Source organism: Corvus cornix, chromosome 1 (genome assembly GCF_000738735.6).
Source record: "Corvus cornix cornix isolate S_Up_H32 chromosome 1, ASM73873v5, whole genome shotgun sequence".
Classification (NCBI taxonomy): Eukaryota; Metazoa; Chordata; class Aves; order Passeriformes; family Corvidae; genus Corvus; species Corvus cornix.
The window spans coordinates 91499188-91517556 of NC_046332.1; the positions used below are offsets into that span (position 1 = coordinate 91499188).

At 42.6% G+C, this 18369-nt stretch overlaps 1 protein-coding gene across 2 annotated transcripts in view; it reads left to right on the plus strand.

Moving 5' to 3' along the window:
* Positions 1 to 340: 340 nt before the first annotated feature.
* RASA3 (RAS p21 protein activator 3) overlaps positions 341 to 18369 on the plus strand; it is a 132229-nt gene continuing 114200 nt past the window's right edge. Inside the window, exon 1 of one of the 2 annotated variants that reach the window (XM_039549555.1) lies at positions 341 to 613. In XM_039549555.1, coding sequence (XP_039405489.1) covers positions 559 to 613 — 55 coding nt within the window. In that variant the 5' untranslated portion in view covers positions 341 to 558. The remainder of the gene's footprint in view (positions 614 to 18369) is intronic. The other variant, XM_039549559.1, reaches the window with a different exon arrangement.

Sequence of the window (18369 nt, forward strand, 5' to 3'; positions counted from 1 at the left end):
TGTGGGAAAAGAGGACTTGCACATCCCTCCCTCCCTCCCTCTCTCTCGCCATGACGCCAACGGCTGCTCCCGGCGGCCGGTCCGGGCGGGCACTGGAGAGGGGCCACAGAGTTAGTCAGCCCTCACCCTCCCCGCGCTGCCCGCTGGGGGTCCCGGCGGGGCGGGAGCGGCGGCGGGGCCGGGCCGCGGGGAGCGGCGCTCCAGCTGTTGCCGCGCTCCGCGCTCCCCCCGCGCGCTCCCCCGCCCCCGGCGGGCACCGGGCCAATGAGCGCCGCGGCCGCCGCCCCGCCGGCCAATGAGGGGGCGGCGGCGGGGCGGGCGCTGCCGGCCCGCGGGGGAGACGCGGGTACTGCGCTCCGCTGGGCTGCGCGGCCGCTCCGTGCCTCGCTCGCTCCAGCCCGGTCGCGGCGCGTCCCGAGCCGTCCGGCCGCCCTCTACTCCTTCCCGTCTGGCGGAGCATCTCCCTTCCCTCCTCCTGCTCTGTCCCCGCGCTTCCGCGGCGGCGGGGCTCCAGCACTGCTGAGTGTCAGGCGCAGCGGCGGCGGCACCACCACCACCATGGCGGTGGAGGAAGAGGGGCTGCGGGTCTTCCAGAGCGTCAGGATTAAAATCGGTGAGGGCGCGGGGCAGCGGGCAGGGAGCCCCCGCTGGAGCGGAGCGCGGCGAGGCGCCGAGCGCCCCTTCGTGCTGCCCTGCGCTCCGCATCCCGCCGGGGGAGCGCTGGGGGCGGTGGGGCGGGCGGTGCCCGCGGCCCGGGGGAGCTCCGCGGGGCCGTGCGGTGCGGGCGGTCGGTGCCTGGCAGGCGCCCGGTTGCCGCGGGGCCGGGCGGACAGCGCGGTGCGGCCGGCTGGCGAGCGGCGCCGGCTGGAGTCCGGGCAGCCCAGGATATTCGAGGATATTCGGCGGATTTCGCGGGTTTTGTTGTGTTTTTTGTTGGTGTTTGGTTTTTTTTTTTTGGGTGTTTTTTTTTTCTTTTTCATTTTTGTTGCTAAGCTACGCTCTAGAAGTTTGAAGGCGGTCACCGAGTCTCAGCACTATGTGTCACTGGCAAAGCTGGTGCGAAACTGGCCCAAAAGTGGCTGTGTGCAGGAGCCGCTGTCTCAGCCCCTTCCCTCGGCGAGGGGGACAGGCAGGGCTGCTGCCGCTTCCTCATGGCTTCCTCCGACTCGCGCTTTTGGAGATTCGCTCTTCTTCTTGCTGTTGAGCGAGTCCCAAACCACATTATTAGAAAGTAAGCGACAGATGTCAGCGAGTGGATTAAACTCTCCCTGGTCGAGTTCTGAGTGTGCCGGCTGGGAGGGAAATCCCTCGTTTCCGTAAGAGAATCAGTCCCACATGCCGAGGGAGCAGTTCTCCTCCCCGGGATGGGGCGCGGAGGCTGCGAGTTGCAGGGGAAGTGGCGACGTTCAGTGCCAGGCTCACAGCGGTGGGTACCGAGGACGTGTGGCTTCCTAATAAAGCTCTTGTAAAATCTCCCTTTGCGTTTCCCTGCGTTCGGAACCAAATTTGCAGCCACCAATTGCCGTGTTAGATAAAACTGAAACGTGACATTACATAAAAAATCTCATTATTGGATAGTGGCGTTAGCATTTCAAAGAGACCATTGCTAGGATGTTAGTGAATTGTCAGCAGATAGTTTAGTAATAGCAGTTTTTAAGAGTTAAAATTTTATCATACAGACTAAAAATTATGTGTTCATTTTATGTCCTTGTATACATACAGAAAATAGATTCAGTGAGACTATAGAGTGTGGTCGGAGGCTTGTTCTCTGTCTCTTTTCAAAGAGGGGAGGGGAAAATAAAAAAGGTCTTCACAAGGGAGAAATCCGGACACCATGTGAGTGATGCTATTGCAAGTTGTTCCTATCTGGTGATTTTTAGTAAAAGGGGTAAGATCACATCTCACGTTTATGATGATGAGTCGTGGCTAAGGTGTTTGTGTTTGATTAGTTGGGGTTTTTTTGAGAAAAAAACAGTGATGTTGTTATACCTAAGTGATTAAAGTCACGAGGGTGTGGGATTTTTTTTTTAATTGTAGAAGAGGTCGAAGATAATAACAGCAGCGAAAGTCTTGAGATTAATCTCATTATGTCGCGGACTAAAGTTAATCCTGCTGCTGACTTCAGTAATCGGAAGGGAGCCCCCATCAGAGCTAAGCACTTGATTACTGTAGAACTGCAGCAAGGATCCCCGCTGTTTTTTAGCCTGGATAGCGAGCAGGAAAAGCCGGGCGCATCCCGGGCGCAGCGGTGCTTCTGTGGTGCCGTGAGAGCGGAAGGTGTTTCCCGGAGGATGTTGAGGACAATGCCCGGCGCTGCGCCGCTGTTCCGCCGCTGCCCGGCAGGGGGCGGAGCCGAGCGCTTCCGTCTGCCCGTGGCCAAGGGACGCGCACCGCGGCAGCAGCGCGGCTTTCTGCCGCTCGTGTTCAGAAGTCACACTCCTTTCTGTAGCTGACTGTCTCTTGGGAAATTTGGCAGGAAAATAGGAAGTGGCAGGATTGCTTTGATCGGTTGGGGGAGTTTTTCTAATCAGACCGGCCTCGTAAAGCAATCCTGATCTTCTAGAATTTGTATGTGGAAGCTTGTAGGCTCCCTGCAAAAAGTCCTGTGACTGGATCTGAAGGGAGGTCACAGACTCAGAGCTGTTAGGGTTGGAAGGGACCTCTGGACATCATCTACTGCAAACCCCCTGCCAAGGCAGGGTCTCCTAGCATGGGTTATACAGAAATGTCTCCAGAGAGGGAGACTCCATGACTCCTCTGGGCAGCCTGTTCCAGTGCTCTGTCACCCTCAGTGTAAAGAAGTTCTTCCTCATGTTGAGGTGGAACTTAGTGTGTTTCTATTTATGGCCATTGCTCCTCATCCTGTTGCTGGGCACCACTGAAAAGATGGGGAACATTGGAGGGACACTACTTTTTTCAGCTATTGCCAAGAGTACATTTGTCTTTTAGCAGTTCCCATTCATGGAATGAAGTTTCTCTTTTCTCTAGTGACAGGAGGCTTTGGATCTTTTAATGGATTAAGAGACAAGTTATTTGAGGGCAAAAAGATAAGTCATTTCCCATGTCAATTTGCTTTGATTTTATCATGCTGTAGAAATGATCAGTCCGGTTCTTTGGGAGCTTGTTTAATGGCCAAGCTTGACTGATCTCTGACTTTCAAATACTTTGTGCTTGATCTGGTAAGATGTTTCCTTCTCTGTAGCACCTCTGCTGGCAATTCATGAATAGGGACACTGATATACAGGTGTGCCTTAGTATAAGTTGGATGAAATGTAGAACTGCTGCATTGAGGAATCAGTGCAGAGTGGACACCCATGTTGGCATGCTTCTCTTAGTGGGGAGGCTGATGCAGCTGGGAGGCTTCTGGCTGTGCAAAACATCTGTAGCCTAGAGATGTTTGAATGCCCTAATGTAATGTACTGCTGTGGCTGGCTTGTCCTGTATTTCCAAGAAGCTGCAGGTAAATGAAGGCATTTTCTTCTGCTCATATAACTTGTTCTTTTGGGACTGATGGGCTTCATGGAATCAGCCGTATTTAGCTAAGTGGGTAATTACATCCTGGATCTCCTAAATGCTTCCATGTTCTGAGGAGTGTTGTTTCTAGTCATGCTTAGATTTAGCTTGAGCCATCTGTCTCCTTTTTTGAAAATATTGAAGTTCTGAAACAGTTGAGCTTTGTAGGAAGCTGCGTGTTTGCCTCACTCAGTTGAACTGACAATGGTGTGGCACCTCCTTAAGATGTCTTGTTGTGATGAAGTTGTGGAGCAGCAATGTGAACTCTGTCAATGTGGGTACCAGTGTTAAGAGGAGTTGTTACTGTGCTGCCTCTTGTCCAGTTTCTTTTGTGGTTAGTTGAATTGAAAAAATTTAATGCCTGGCAACTTCTGCTCATGTTGCAAAGAAGTAATGTACAGTAGAAAAAAAAAAAAAGTAGTACTTGTGTTAATGAATGTGCTGTTCAGATGTCTAGTTGAAATTGATTTATTTTGGCTTTCCATAACTGAAACTGTTGTGCTTATGTCTTTTTTTTTTTCCTTAATTGAAAATTATTTTTACCGGAATCCCTCATACATAAACAAAACAATGTGTCGTGTAAGACTAAACAAACACTTCCTATAAGATTACCACTTTGAGGAAGTGTGCAGTGCTGATATTTCCATGAGTCAGTGTTTCAAAACCTGAAAGGAAACAACATAAGGCTCTATGGCTGATGATTGGCTGGAAAAACTACAAAGAGTGTCCTTCTGCTTGACAACATGACTTTTGTTGTACTGTTAATATTTAATAAATATGCTGTACTTAATTGCTACTTTTTTTCTCCTTAAATGGCATCAACTATTAAACTTCCAGTTGAAAAAATAAAAGCTCATGTTCAGGGTTTCTGCTGTTGAAAGCTGTATACTGGCTCGCAGAGAACCTGCTGCCAGATTTTACTTTGTGAAATTGTTTATACTTGAAAAATCTAAAGCAACAGCTCATTTGTAAATTTTCACTTTAACAAGCTTTTCATGTCCCTGAAATCTAGTACTGTTCTACTTAGGGGCATTAGGCTCTGCTCCAAAATAATATTTTTTCTAGCAGTAGTAGTCCTTGTTACAGCTCTTTCTGATAGTTTGAGAGTAATAATTGGGACAGGAGGATATTGCACACTGAGAGTTTACTGGGGCTGTAATATAATGAGGAGAACATTTTGCTCATCATTCTGTTGACCTGACAGGTAGTAACAATCCACTTGTTCACTGTGAGGGCTTGTTGCAATTTAAGGCATTCATGAATTTCTAAAACTTTTTTTTATCATCTTTGGAAAGGGTTATTTTGTGGTTACAAGGTGTTGAGGTCTTAGTCTAAAATGTGGGTATTCCAGCAGGATAAGCTATCCGTAGCATTAAGTGGGATCAGAATCATGAAGCAGTGAAATATTTGTGATGGAAGTTGCCTACTACCTGATGTAGATTGGCGCTTTGCACACAGCTTACCCCGTTCTAAATTCACCCCATTTTCTAGGAGCTGTAAGACCTTGTTTATGTCCAGTTGACAAAATGAGGATGGTTGGTCTGTAGATGTGCCATCTCTTTGCCTCTAATTCTTGGTGTGCCTTCTTTACTATTCATGCAGAGCTATGTAGTTTAAGACACTGTGAAAGCAGTTAAACTTTTTGAAACTAAGAGTCTTGGGTGAAGTCAGGCAGAGTATTTAGTTAAGTGCTGCTTTACTGGTGTTTAAGCAGCTCAGTTGCCAAGAGAAGGTTTACAGGCTTCCACCATTAAACTTGGTACAGAGTAAATTCTTGAGAGATGTCTCTGCATTTCCAAGGCTAAGAAGAAACTTATCTTGTCCCTGACAAATGTAAGGTCTACCTTAAGTCTAATAATACTAAGGTTGTTCTGGGAAATCCATTTTATCTTGAGAAGATGTCCCTTTTAATATTGTCTGCTGGGATTTAGTGCCTTAAGTGGTTACTTGTAGAAGTAATTACGACTAAATATGTTCATTGCATAATACTGTAAAAGGATTTATTCCCATTTAAATGGGGCAAAAGGTTGCTGAATAGATATTTTTAGAATGAGATAATTTTTCCCAGGTACCTTTCTCTCTCTCTCTCTCTCTCTATATATATATATATGTATATTTGTAAAAAAAAAAGAAAAAAATTATTATTTAGGAGGTGTAAAATGTTTCTTATAAAGATAACAATGTTTTTTTCCTGTGTTTCTAAGTTAGAGGACCAAGACGTAAAGAAAGGAAGAAAAGCTATTTGTATCTCACCCTGAATATATTAAAGACTTCTCAAGATCTTTTCTTCACATAAAAACATTAACAAGTACAGTTTAAACTGATGTTGCATAGGTAAAATAAAGTGGCAACTTAATGTTCTTATTGATTGACTGTAGCAATGCTAATTAAGGCTTGAGTCTCACAGGCTATGGAAGGTGCAGAATGGATCATGCAGATTTAGCTCTGCTGGTTCAGTATTTGAAATTGCTAAATTTGGGTTGTGTTCTGACCAGCTTGTGTTCAGTGTGCTGAATGGAAAAGGTCTGGGACCAGTGCTATTTCTAGAGGCAGGGTGCTGTGGCTGTTTGTGGACTGTCAGGAACAGCCGTGACTGGAGCAAAAATGGAGACCATATTTTCTGCAAGTGAGAGAAGGAAACAGAGGTAGCAGTGGAAAATGCTTCAGTGAATGTAGTTTTGAATAAATAGAAGATGCTTGTGTTTGGGGCTGCCAGCCTGGCGTCAAATTCCATAGCCTTCCATCCATATCCTTTTTTTTAAGTAGAGAAGGATTCATATATGAGGGGAAGCCAATGTGTTTTGGTTTTCAGAGTGTGTAGAGGTAAATTCACAGGAGTGAAACTGTTAAACAGATCTGCTCAGGGCCTCTGATGTCAGTAAGCAAACTCGTTAGTTTTTTTGGTCTTCTTCTGGAATTGGTACGTTTGAAAAAACTGTTATTTAATCTCTCTCATGAGAAGTAGGTATTTTCTTGTCTCTTCATGGAAGTGATTGTCTGGTGGTCGGAGTACCAAATGCTCTTACATAAGGACATATAAGTGCTGGATGTCTTAGCTTTGGAGTTTTCCAGAAAATGCTTTTGAGAACTTCATTGCCTTGAGTAACCCTTCAAACCGATTGATGTTTTTTGGTGGTTTTTTTTTTTTTTTTTTTTACTATTTCACTATCATTGGTTAAAACTAAATTTTTAGTTCTGAAATTGCTGGGTTAGTTAGATGCCAGCATTAGCTTCTCTTGCTCTGTTTTTTATATGTCTGTTCTGCCTGATCCTGTTCTTTGTGTTTTGCATATTGCTTCAATTCTGTTTGATAGCTGCAGTCCAAAGCATGAAATCATGATATGCTAACCCAAATTAGTAGCTTGATGCTGCTGAGAAGGCAGGTCTTGTCTTTCCCCTTCCCTACTCATCTTGCTTCCAGCCATGAAATGCTCTTGGCACACCTGCTGTTGACTGATGCTCCTCTGCTTGCAGAAAAGAAAATCCAGTTCAATTTGCAAAGCAGAACCAAAGAATGCAATCTAATTTTCTTTTCAGATTTAGTTTTCTTCCATTTTAGTGAGCTGAATCTGTGCACTCCAGTGGATGTCAGAGCTGTCTCTGGACAAGTATCCAAGAGTTTGACTGGGAGTGTGCATATGTGGGAAATGAAATTGGAGGGGGACAGCAGGTGCATCCCTCGCTTTTGTGTCTCTGTGTACTGGCAGCGTCATGACACTGCCTGACTCTTTCTATGCTCTTCAGTCCACTCCCTTTCCTTACTATAGGTTTTCTTGTTGGTGCTGTATTTGTTAGCTGCCAATACACACCAGCTTGGGCAGCTGCTCTGAAGAACAAATGTTAAAACTCCAGTGAGGACGGCAAGAGGATTATCTGACAAACTGATGTATCTATGTCTCTGACCTTCTGCTTGAGAACTACTTGAATCTCACACTCAGTTCAGGAGCCTTAGCTGTTTATAAAGGCTTAGGTGTTTTAGTTGGTATTAATTAATAGTCACACATGCTTCCCCATTTCTCCATCACACACTTGTCTTTTAAAGCTGAGGCACCTAATGTTGGTTATCATATTTATGCTTAAACAGAACTCCCCTTCCCCTTTCTTTGCATCAAAGCACGATTTCTACTTATGCAGTTATGTTGTCAAACACTGTTATCATATGAAGTCATTTGTTGCACTGATGCTCCCATTTAAGGAAGACCTTCTCATGTAAACACTGGAGAGTGTTGCCTACACCGAGATTAGAAAATAAATTTAAAAACCTCATCAAAAATACCTTTGATAGTATTCTTCAGGTTAAAATTCCCTCTATCCTTTCTCACTGACTCATCTCCAATACAGGAGTGTAAATTATGAATAATTCTGTTAAAGCCAGTAATTGCACTTCTGTGAGAGTCGAATTAAGTCTTTGAGTATCTCATGTAGCAATTTTTTTTCGTGGAGGAGAAAGGATGAGGCAAAATCCACTTTGGGTTGAGGAGTACTTAATACCTCTCATGTTGTTACAATTCACTTTGCAAAGGGATGTGTTTGGAGAATAAATCTTACAGCTAGCCCTTGTGAAAGCAAGAAGCCTACAGTAAAATCAGAGGCTTGTAGACTTTGCTGCATACAGTAAAAGATGTAAATATCAGTTGCATATATTGATATTGCACATACTGATCAGACCAACAAATGTTCAGCCAAATATGTCAAAGAAAAATTAGTATGTGTGTACCAGTGGACTATTAATGCTTCTGGGGAGCAAGTCACCTAAGGCTTGTATTAGTAGTCAAAACATGCATTAGTAAGTCTTAATGCTGTGCTTTTAAACTTTCTAGTTCCGGAGGTTTATATATTTTGTGGTTACACCAAGGAAAAACTCAAGCTTGGAGTTGGTAACAGGTTGTGTTTTATTAAACTGAAAAGCTGATTGTGGTCTTGCCCATTCTAACCTTCTGATTTTACTGACATTTACTAAACCTTATGAAGTGTCTGTTTTTCAGCAGTGTCTGATTTCTTCAGCATCGTGGACTGGTGACTGATCCAAATAAAAGGATCCAAATAAAAGCTTTGTTTTGGAGTAAAAACAAAACAAATCTAACTTCCTTCCTCTCCCATCCTAACCTCTACCAAGGGAAAAGGAACTTCCCTGAAACTTTCCATGTTGTTTTCCTCCTGTAGAAGACTTTCTGGGTGAAAGTTTTGTGAAATGAGATGTGAAGCTTCAAAATTATGAAGAACTGGAATACTTTCCCCCTGTTTTCCTTTCACAGATTTTAGTGGATCATTGGCAACTGTAAAACACTTTAAATATTCAGTGGAAAGTTTGAGGTCTTTCAGGTTTGTTTTTTTTTTCTTTCCCCCTTCTGCCTGAAAGGGAAAAAGTGTAGTGTATCTGTATTTTTGAAGTCTGTTGAGGAGAGAACACAAATGTTGAGGACTTACAGCCTGGTCTGACTTGCCTGACTTCTGAGGCTGATAAATGTTTCTGCTGTTCAGTTTTCATTCCAGATGTCTGAAATATCATTTTTTTCTACTTGACTAGAGACTTGTGCATTTGCCTGTTATTACCTCTCAGGGAGCACTGGGGCAAAACGAAGGTCCCTTCATTAGCCCAACAATTGAATCTTGCTGTTCCCTGTTTGCTGGGGTGTGTAGCTGTGACTGCATCGCCATTGACTGAAATGGATTAGTGTGATCTGATGGTAAGAGGTAAGTCATTCTCACTTATTTGAGAATGACTGGTAGGTTTGAACAGGTGGCATTGGATGCAATGTTTAATTTGCATAAATATTAATGTACTTTTATAAGCTGCTAGTAGGTGGACGAACATGAGGTGAAGTGTCTCAATTCTTCCATGTGCAACAAATGAATGAAAAGTCTTGAAGCTGGGAAGAGCACCTATTTCTGTGATGAGGGGAGGAGGGGGACACACAGACCTGTGTTCCATAAGATGCATGCTTAAGCTTTCTTTTCATATGTTACAGTGACTTTAGGAGGAAATATGCTTGTCTGTTTGTCTCTACACTTGTTACTAAGAGATTTGAAAATCCATTTAGAAGTAGTTTGCATTGGGAGGCCTGAGTTTTTGTTTCAAAAAAAGGAAGATGAAACATTGGAGATATGTAACACACGGAGAAGAAGGGTATTTGAACGTGTGAAGGGGTTTTATTTCCAGGATTTTTAACCTGGAATGTTTTTTGGAAATTTTTTTTTTTTTAACTTATAGATGTAGGAATAAAGTTTCTACGTGACTGAGAACTTGTTTTATGTTATATTTATAATATTTATATTATTTGCAAATTTAAATTCTATTTAATTCCAATTGCATGGAAGGCATGTATTATAAATCAACTTTACTGTCTTTTTAAATGTTATTTGCTTTTGAGTTTCATTCACCTTTAATATTCCAAGTATTGGAAAATGGGCAACTTGAACAGTTGTGTTTCTGTTATTGCTCTTTATACAGATTTCTTATGTTTAAATAAAGCAATTCAAAAAACCACATGAACTGGTAGCTGAGTTTTAAACTCCTTAAAAATAGGAGGGAGGGGAAGAAGTTTATTACTGTTTCTAATTTCTTCTAAAAATATTTCTATTTACAAATTGTTTACAGCTACTTACTTTTGTTCAAGAACTCTAGAAAACACCAGTTAGTGGTAGCTTTTTACAAGGCTGTAGTTGATTCTTGCTTGTATTTCCCAGCTGGTGTTAGAGTACATCTGGAATCTATGAAATTCCTTTCTTTGTTCCTCATTTCCTGTTTCATTGAGTACTACAGTGCAACATTCTGAAAGCTATTTCTCTTAGCATCTTCTAAGATGTGCATTTTAAAGCAGTTAGTGAGTTCTTAAAGGTAGTTATATGTGCTTGTGTTTAACAGTGTAACTGAACAGTGAAATTAAAGTGTATTATGAAACTTCTCAGATGCTTTGTTGTCGCATTTCAGTGAAAAATAGTTCTGTTGATTTATCTGGCTGTCGTTCAGCTTGTAGAATTGTAGGAAGAAGGATGGTAGAAATAGAAGAAAAATCTGGTAGGCAGTACAAAAGCTGCCTTTCTTAGTCTCTCTGTCCCTCCCTCCCTCTCCCTGCCCAGGAACAATCACCAGTTTGTAATGGAAAATTAGATCTATTTTGCAGGAGACACAGGGTGTGACATCCTACAGTTGCTTTTAGATTCTGGTGACTGCTGTAGAACACATGAACACAACCTTCGAAAATTGAGTTCTGACAGTGTGGCACAATTTGAGAGTTGTGTCTAAAACAAAATCAAAACCAGTCCATCCTCTCCAAAACAGCTGTGTTTAAGTTAGATTTACTGGTTGGAATTGCACTGTTGCAGATAATTCATAGTCAGTAAAAAAGAGAGGAGATGAAATTGTCTAACAGAATTGCTCTCATTTTTTGCAAGTAGTTGTTCTGTTCTTCCTGAAAAAGATTGTGCTTTTATGCATACTTTATGTATCTGAGTGGCTGCCCCAAGTTTTCCAGAACAAATGGAAGTTCTTCATAGTCCAGTGGTCGGCTCTTCTGTTGTTGCCACTTGCCAGCCGTCAGTGCTGTTTCTGAGATTGCAGCTTTTGTTCTTCATGCTGTCTGTAGTCATGAATACTCTGTAGTGGTACAATATATGTTGAAAAACTTCTTCACAAAGCATCTGCTCTTAAAATGAGATTTGCATTGGAAGCATTTTTTTTTTTCTTTATAAATGCACTTGCTGTTTTCCCTTTCATTTTTGACTTGTGGAATATCTCTGAAATGGCAGAATTTGCTCTCATGGAGAACTTAATATTGGGGAGATATTTGTCTTATTTTTAGCTGCTTTTAATACATTTTAGCAGAGCTAAGCAAGGAGTGCTAGCACTGAGACCTGTCACTCCTCTACAAATCTGATCAGTACAGTTTCTTGTTTTCCTTTGATTTTTTTTTTTCCGAATGTCCCTAACAGCAGACGTATAACTGATTACATGAAATAGGTTGTACATGGAGGTAGTTGTGCATTATGTTTATTCTACATATTATAAGGAGCTGAGGGAAGTGCTACTTGTTTCCCACAAGGTATGCAAAAACAGTGACAGAATTGTGAAACTCCAGCAGTTGTGTGTCTTTCAGCAGTTTATGTGGGTACAGAATGTTTTTTAAAGTTCTCGTGTCTTCTGCACTTATATAAAAGTAACTGTACTGCTCAGTGTGGCTGAGAATTTGGTAAACCCAAAAGCCATTTTGGTCTGTAGGTGATTATTGTTGCTATTAGACTGTATTTTGCCCTGTTTCAGGGATGCAGTAGAGGTCCTAGAAAACTTGCACCTGCTCTGCTCAAGTCAGAGGAGCTGTGCTCCTGTAAATTTTGTGCCCTGCTGAAATTGTCAGTAAGGTCCTCGTCTTGATCTATGCAAGTTCTCAGCAGCCTAGACCAAGCCTGGTCCTAAGAGAGTTCCTTCAGACCACGTATCCCTGCAGCACTGGTTCATTAACCTATTAGTTCAGTTCCTGAAATGATAAGTTGCATTTTCTCTCCAAGAACATAATGTTCAAGTTCTGAGTTTTGTGTGAAGTGTTCCCTGGTAGATAAGCAGAAAGGACCCATCAGCTATTTCTGCAAATGTTCTGAGGCCTGTTCCTCTTTATAAACTTGTAGTGACATTTATAGTGTAGATATTTGATGTTAAAGACTTTGGCTGATGTTGCATAATATTCAAATTTCAAATTGCTAAGATACTGGAAGAACCACATTTGTGCACTATTAGCATTTCTTGCCCTAAGTGTAAGGTAGGAGTTGACCAGCACTACTCTTACTCCTGTAAATATTTGTCTGTAAATATTTGTAGGTTGTTCCGCATAATAAATTTTGCTACATGCTGAGGGCCAGCAGCTCTTGGATGACTCTGCTTGACCGCTGTGAACACCAGAGTACCCACTAAGAGTGTACAATACTTGGAGGCAGGAGCTCCAGGTAGTTGCTGCAGAATAAGCTTAGGTGAGTAGTGCTTCAGAGATGATGATGGCTTAGAAAGGAGGTCGTGGTCAATGGCCATAAATTCAGCTCTGTCTAAAGCCGGGAGAACTGTTACTGCCCCTTCCCTCTCCTACTCTGTGCGGTGGTGCCTGCAATGGACTTCAGGAAATTGGTGTTGCATGTTAGAGTTGGGAGGAACTAGATTTCAAGATAGTGTGCCTCTCCCTACTCTCCCATGGCTTCTTATTTTTTGGGCCTACTAAGCAAAATTGCCTGAGAGGGAGGAAAAAAGCTGATTTTTATTCAGACCAATACTCCTGCCTGTCTGTTTTTGAATGGTGATTCTGTGATTTTTGACAGGGAATAAAAAGTGCCTCGGGGAATGTAGAATGTTGCAATAGAGCAAAATAATTTCGGTAAAAGTGAAACTCTAACAGGCTGATAATTAGTGTGTTTTGACACCCGATTCTGTGACAGTATTCCAGAAAGTTGTGAGTTTGAAAATGGAAAAAAAAAAAAAGAGGTGAATTACTTTTAAAGCCAGCTTCAGTATTAAATGTAACCAGTCTCTGTAACAGTCTGGTGGAAAATGTTGTCTTTATTAAAGTTTCCTGATAACACCTACAAATTTTTGGTATGCTGGTGCCTTGCTTCTGGTAATGGGAGCTGGTAATCTAGTCCTGGAGGTAATTTGTACTGCATGCTCTTGAACATGGGCTTCACTTTCTTGTGCAGAGTGAACCTCTGGAATTTAGGGTGTATTTTTCTCCTAGTCCAGTGGAATCTTTTTTCAGGTTTAGTTGTGCTGTGTCAAACTCTTTTAAATGTTTGGCGACTGAGCTATAGACAGAAGTACCAGATGCTTGTAAGGTGGGTCTGTACTTCAGCACGACCATGCACGCTGCATTGGGAAACACATAGGAGCAAGTTCTCTGCTTAACAGACCATGCACAGGGGCAGAATGAAATGGGGTCAGGCATGAATATCTTATCCAGGAAGGGCTTAGAACCAAGTAAGAGCTTACATGTCTGTGAATTAGTGCCAGGCGGCAGATATGCCAAAACTCCTCTGGCCTTGCGTGGGGTTAACTCAGTACTACAGAACGTGATCTGAGAAACCCACTACTTGTTTGGTGAGAACACTGGGTATGGGGCTAGGTCTGATTCCCTGTTGCTCTCCAGAACTGCACAATACGAGATGTGGACAGGATCTTCCACCTACTTCCTTCAGAGTATGGAGTCAGTCACAAGGCAGGACCGTGTAGCTGTGCCTTAACGACAGGAATTTGGTTCCCTTTGTACTTCTGGAGGAGGCGGTGATGGCGATTTATCAGTGCTTTTGTTGTATTGTAGGTATAACATTTGGTGTCTTCAGTGTCATGGTGAAATGCTAGCATATTTTGCAGTGTATATATCTTCTGGAGTATCAGCCTGCAGGAGATAGAATTGGGATATTTCTCTTGGGGTAGGTTGGGTTTTGACAGAGGCAAAGCAGTACACTTTGGTCTAGTGCAGGTGTCGTGCATTTATGTGATATTTTTGCCATTGTTTTGGACATGGATGCATGCCTTCCCCTGCCCCCCCCCCCCGACAAAGTGTTTGTTGCTTCTCTGTCCTCTGTGGTACACCTGAAACCAGCTGTGCTGGTGTACTGAGCCTTCACAGCTGCGGGGGGAACAGGGTGTGGGAAGGATGAGCCATAGCCCAGCCAGTGTGTGGTGTGTGCTACTTTTTTTTGGTTTGTTTTTTTGTTTTTTTGTTTGTTTGGTTTTTTTTTTTTTTTTTTTTTTTTTTTTGCTTTGCATTGCATTGCTTTCTGTTTGTTGAATGATAGTTTTCTTTTGGGAACATGAGATTAGCACTAAAATAGGCCATCATAGGATGAAGATGACGACAATATAAAGCTTCTAAACATGATTTTGAGCCAGTGGGTTAGCTTTACTTTAATCAGGATTTTAATTTTTTTTTTTCAACGATCATTCAAGTAAAATCTTTGGAACAAAATAGCTTAATATCAAGAGTATGTTTAAAGTATTTCTTTTGAGGAATGGAGCACTTGGATGTTGATGGGGACTAATGTGAATTCTGTTGTAGGGCTGTGATTGAGAGCTTTCGGGGGGGAAAAGGGAAGGAGGTTGAGACTTTTATAAGTTAAAACTAACTCAAAAGGATGCTGCTTACATCATCTATGGTATTAGTGATGCCTCTGAAAGGTCTTTAGTTATACCCAGGCTTCAGAATCATATCAGGAGTTATGGCTTAGCTGTAGACAGTGTAATCACTGTGATACAAAATTGGTTTGTACTCTTGTAATAATCCAGATTGGGTGGTTCAGCCCCAAACCTTCAGGATACAAGACAGTAAGTTTGACCTAGCCCACTTAATTCATTTTACAGTCTCCTCAGGTGTAATTTTTTAAGTTCATTAATTGCCTAATTAGCCTTAATGATAAATGAGTTTTTTTGCTAATTATTTGAAAGACAGCCTGATTTAGGAAAGTCACTGAAACACATAGCTGCTGTTCTGCCTGTAAAACAGCCTGGATATTTGTCTCACCCTGACATTATGATATCAGACATATGTCTTCCTTTTTGCTCCTGGCAGCTGGAAGCAGTGTCTAAAAGGCTTGTATTGTTTACCCGTGTCTGCTAAGCACCGGTGAGCTTCCAGAGTCAAACACTTGAAATTGAGGGTTACCATCATGAGGGTTGTTTATTGTAATCTTGAGTCTCTTTGTGTGTACATAACATTCGTACCTTTACAGGATTACATCTTTACTTTTAGAAGAAAAAAAGCTATGCTGCTTTCAGCCCATGGGATGGGTGATACTTGTGTAATGAGTAATTATTCTATTATTATTAATAATTTATCATAATTATCATTGCCATCATCTGTATTCTGTTCTTGTAGTGGAATACATGGTTTCCTGCCCATATGTTTAGTTCAAAACCTCCTCTGGCATTGTTGTTGAGCTCTTTTGCTGCATTCCGTACCATACAGTGGAATTTTTAATCATCCAGCCTTTTTCCAGGCAGAGTTGACTCTCTTAAGTGGGGGACAGGATAGAAGAATGGTATTTATCAATCATGGTGCCAATTCCCGTCTAATTCTACGTTTTTCTGGAAGGCAGTTTTGTTGAAATGGCAAGGATCTTGGACCTGAATATGTATCCAGCCATTGTTACTCCATCGTGGTAATCTTCTTTCTTCCTGCTTACTTCATTCATGATGTGCCTTCCCCCTGCTGAGGTGTCGAGTGCAGGTGCCCCACAAGCACCTCTCCCAGCTATATGCAGAGATGGAATTGACTGGCTTCGGTGAAGCACTGCCCAGAGCGATGAGAGAGCCCTGCCAGGGGAAGGGACAGGGGAGGACAAGCAGGATTCTGTTTCTCTGCCTAGCCAAGTCTTGCTTCCTTCCTTTCAAGATCCTGTTCTTGTCAATCTGCACTTGGAGTCAAATGCCTTCTGTGCCTTCCTGACATGATAGGGCTTTTGCAGTGAAAGTCCTGCCTGGCATAACCAGTATTGGAGAAATGAAATGCAGTACTAGAGCAAGTATCTCTCACAAGGATCAGAGAAGACACTGATTTCTATTCTCTGGGATTTTGGGGGATTTTGATTGAGTTATTTAAGGTCAAAAGCCAAGGGCTGCCTAATACTTAATTTTGACATCTGGACATTTGCTGGACAAGCTGACTTCTCCTGAGTTGGTGTTGCCTGTTTTAGCTGAAACAGTTGAGGGGAGTAGGAAGAGTTTAGCAGAAAACAGCTTTAGTACTCCATTTGGGTCTGAAGAATAAAAGCTAAAGAGGAAGCTATTATTAAGAAACTGGTACAAAATTGTTGCTTTTTCTTTCCTTTCGCCTGTGTACCCATCCTCCCCTGCTTGTTAGACTCTCCCTGTTGATCTGCAGGATGTAATACAGTTTTTGCCATTCTGTAAGCTAACAGTAATGGAATTTTGAGCACTGTGCTACCAAGGTCTCAGTCCTGGTGTAGAGCATTGTTTTGTGCAAATAACTTCTGTTCTAGCTACTTGGAGTCTAAACAATGTAGATAACTCTGCTATAGCCTTAGTAATAAATTTCATTTTGTATTCTAGCTGCTTACCTTTTTGAAAAGCTGCTGTTCATTTACCTTACAACATAACCTTTTGCTTAGCCTTGACAAGTGTTGTCCTGTTCTGAATAACAATGGTTAAATACTCCACTGATCATTGTGACCTTACTAACAGAACTCCAGTGCCCTGCTGGTATAAGGGTGTGTTTTATTAATATTTAGAGCAGAACTGAATGAACAAAAGATTAATTTAATGTGAGGCTATCCCATTCCACTTGTCACGGAGCACAAAGTGGATTGCTTGGTTAAAAAAGGCAGGCTGGAAGCTGAGCATGACAGCAAGGCAGGCAGAGCAGTGATCTTGCCAGTGAGGCGGGGAATCATACAGTAGCCAAACAAGGTCCATGATGTTAGTCAGGGTCAACCAAGAGCCTGAGAACCAAGAGAACTCTGTAGTGGTGAGTAGGTCCAAGGTAACACCAGAATTTAAGTCATCAGGGTAGAGTCTGTGTCAGTAAGGCTAATGGTTGGGCACAGACAAACCTGCAGAGCTCTGACAAGGGCCAAGGGTCTGTCTGAGCTGGAATGCAGCCCAGAAGTGGGGAAGGGTGCCCAGTGAGGCCTCCTCCAGCGCTTTCTCCCGGGGCTCCCTCCCCAGCAGCCTGCTCTGAGTTTTCACAGCTGCACTGTGTCACAGCTGGCCTGGAGCCGAGGCCTCCAGACCCCCGAGGGCTGGGGGAGAGGCTGTGCTCAGCACCCTGGCACCGCTGGTGTTTGGGTAAGATCTTGTCTGGGCTAGCCTTAAATCACATAGAATCTTCTGCAGTTCCTGATCCTGAGATAGCCATGGTGTGAATCGTAAAGGGTGAAAAGAGGAAGTGGGGAGGCAATAACAGAAAATAGGTCTGCATGTTTTGTAACAGTGACTGAGGCAATAAAATGCATCCTGTGTATGCGAGGGGAGCCAGCCCCCCGTTGTGATTCTTGCAGCCCCTGTGACTTGCATTGGATGGCGGGTATTTCCACAGCTCTTTGTGGATAAGGGCAAGTGTGGGAGGCACTAGGTATTAATTAGGTAGCTATTGCTACAGTATGTTACAGTGATTGCTAATTAGACTGTTGGGATGGACAGAAAGTAAATGCTCTTGAAGTCTCTTTAACCTTTTGCAGCTGTGTTTTTGTGCCTTTATTCATCCATGTACTTTGACTAATACCTTGCTCTCATTCTATGACATTTTTAAATGATTTATTCTTCTTCCCTCTTTCTGTGGTTTGAAAACCATGTCTGATTTTTGTGAAGTTTCTGGTGCGTGCTCTTACTTCTTTCCAGGCTGTGTCAAGTCTTCCCTTACATCATGTCAGCAGTGTTCTGTTGATCAGCAGAAGAGACCTATTAGTTCAATGTCGTTTGTTTCCTGCCTCTTTTCTTTCCCCCTTCCCCATAAGGATTTTTTTAGAGACTTCTCTGTGTTATTTCTGTGGGAGCTGTGTGGAAGGAGTCTTTGCAGCAGACAGAGGATTGTGTAGAAATTAGCTTATGAACTCAACCAGTGATTCTCCCTGCAGACCTGTACTTAAGATGAAAGGGTTGGGTCTGTTTACATTCGAGTTTCCTGCTGCTTTCAAAGACAGTGGTGTGTCTCATAACAGCAGTACTCCTTCCACAGAAGGGAGAGTAATGACCAGTGTTGTATAGATAGGCATGTGGTTCCCTGTCTTCCTCTTTAGTTCTGCCTGGTTAAAAGAGTTAGAAGTTATCACTGTTAATGTTTTTTGGGTTTTTTTCTTCTTTCTTGAAAAGGGAATGATAACTCATGCAAAATATTTTGAATTGTAGTCTGAATGCATATCATGGTA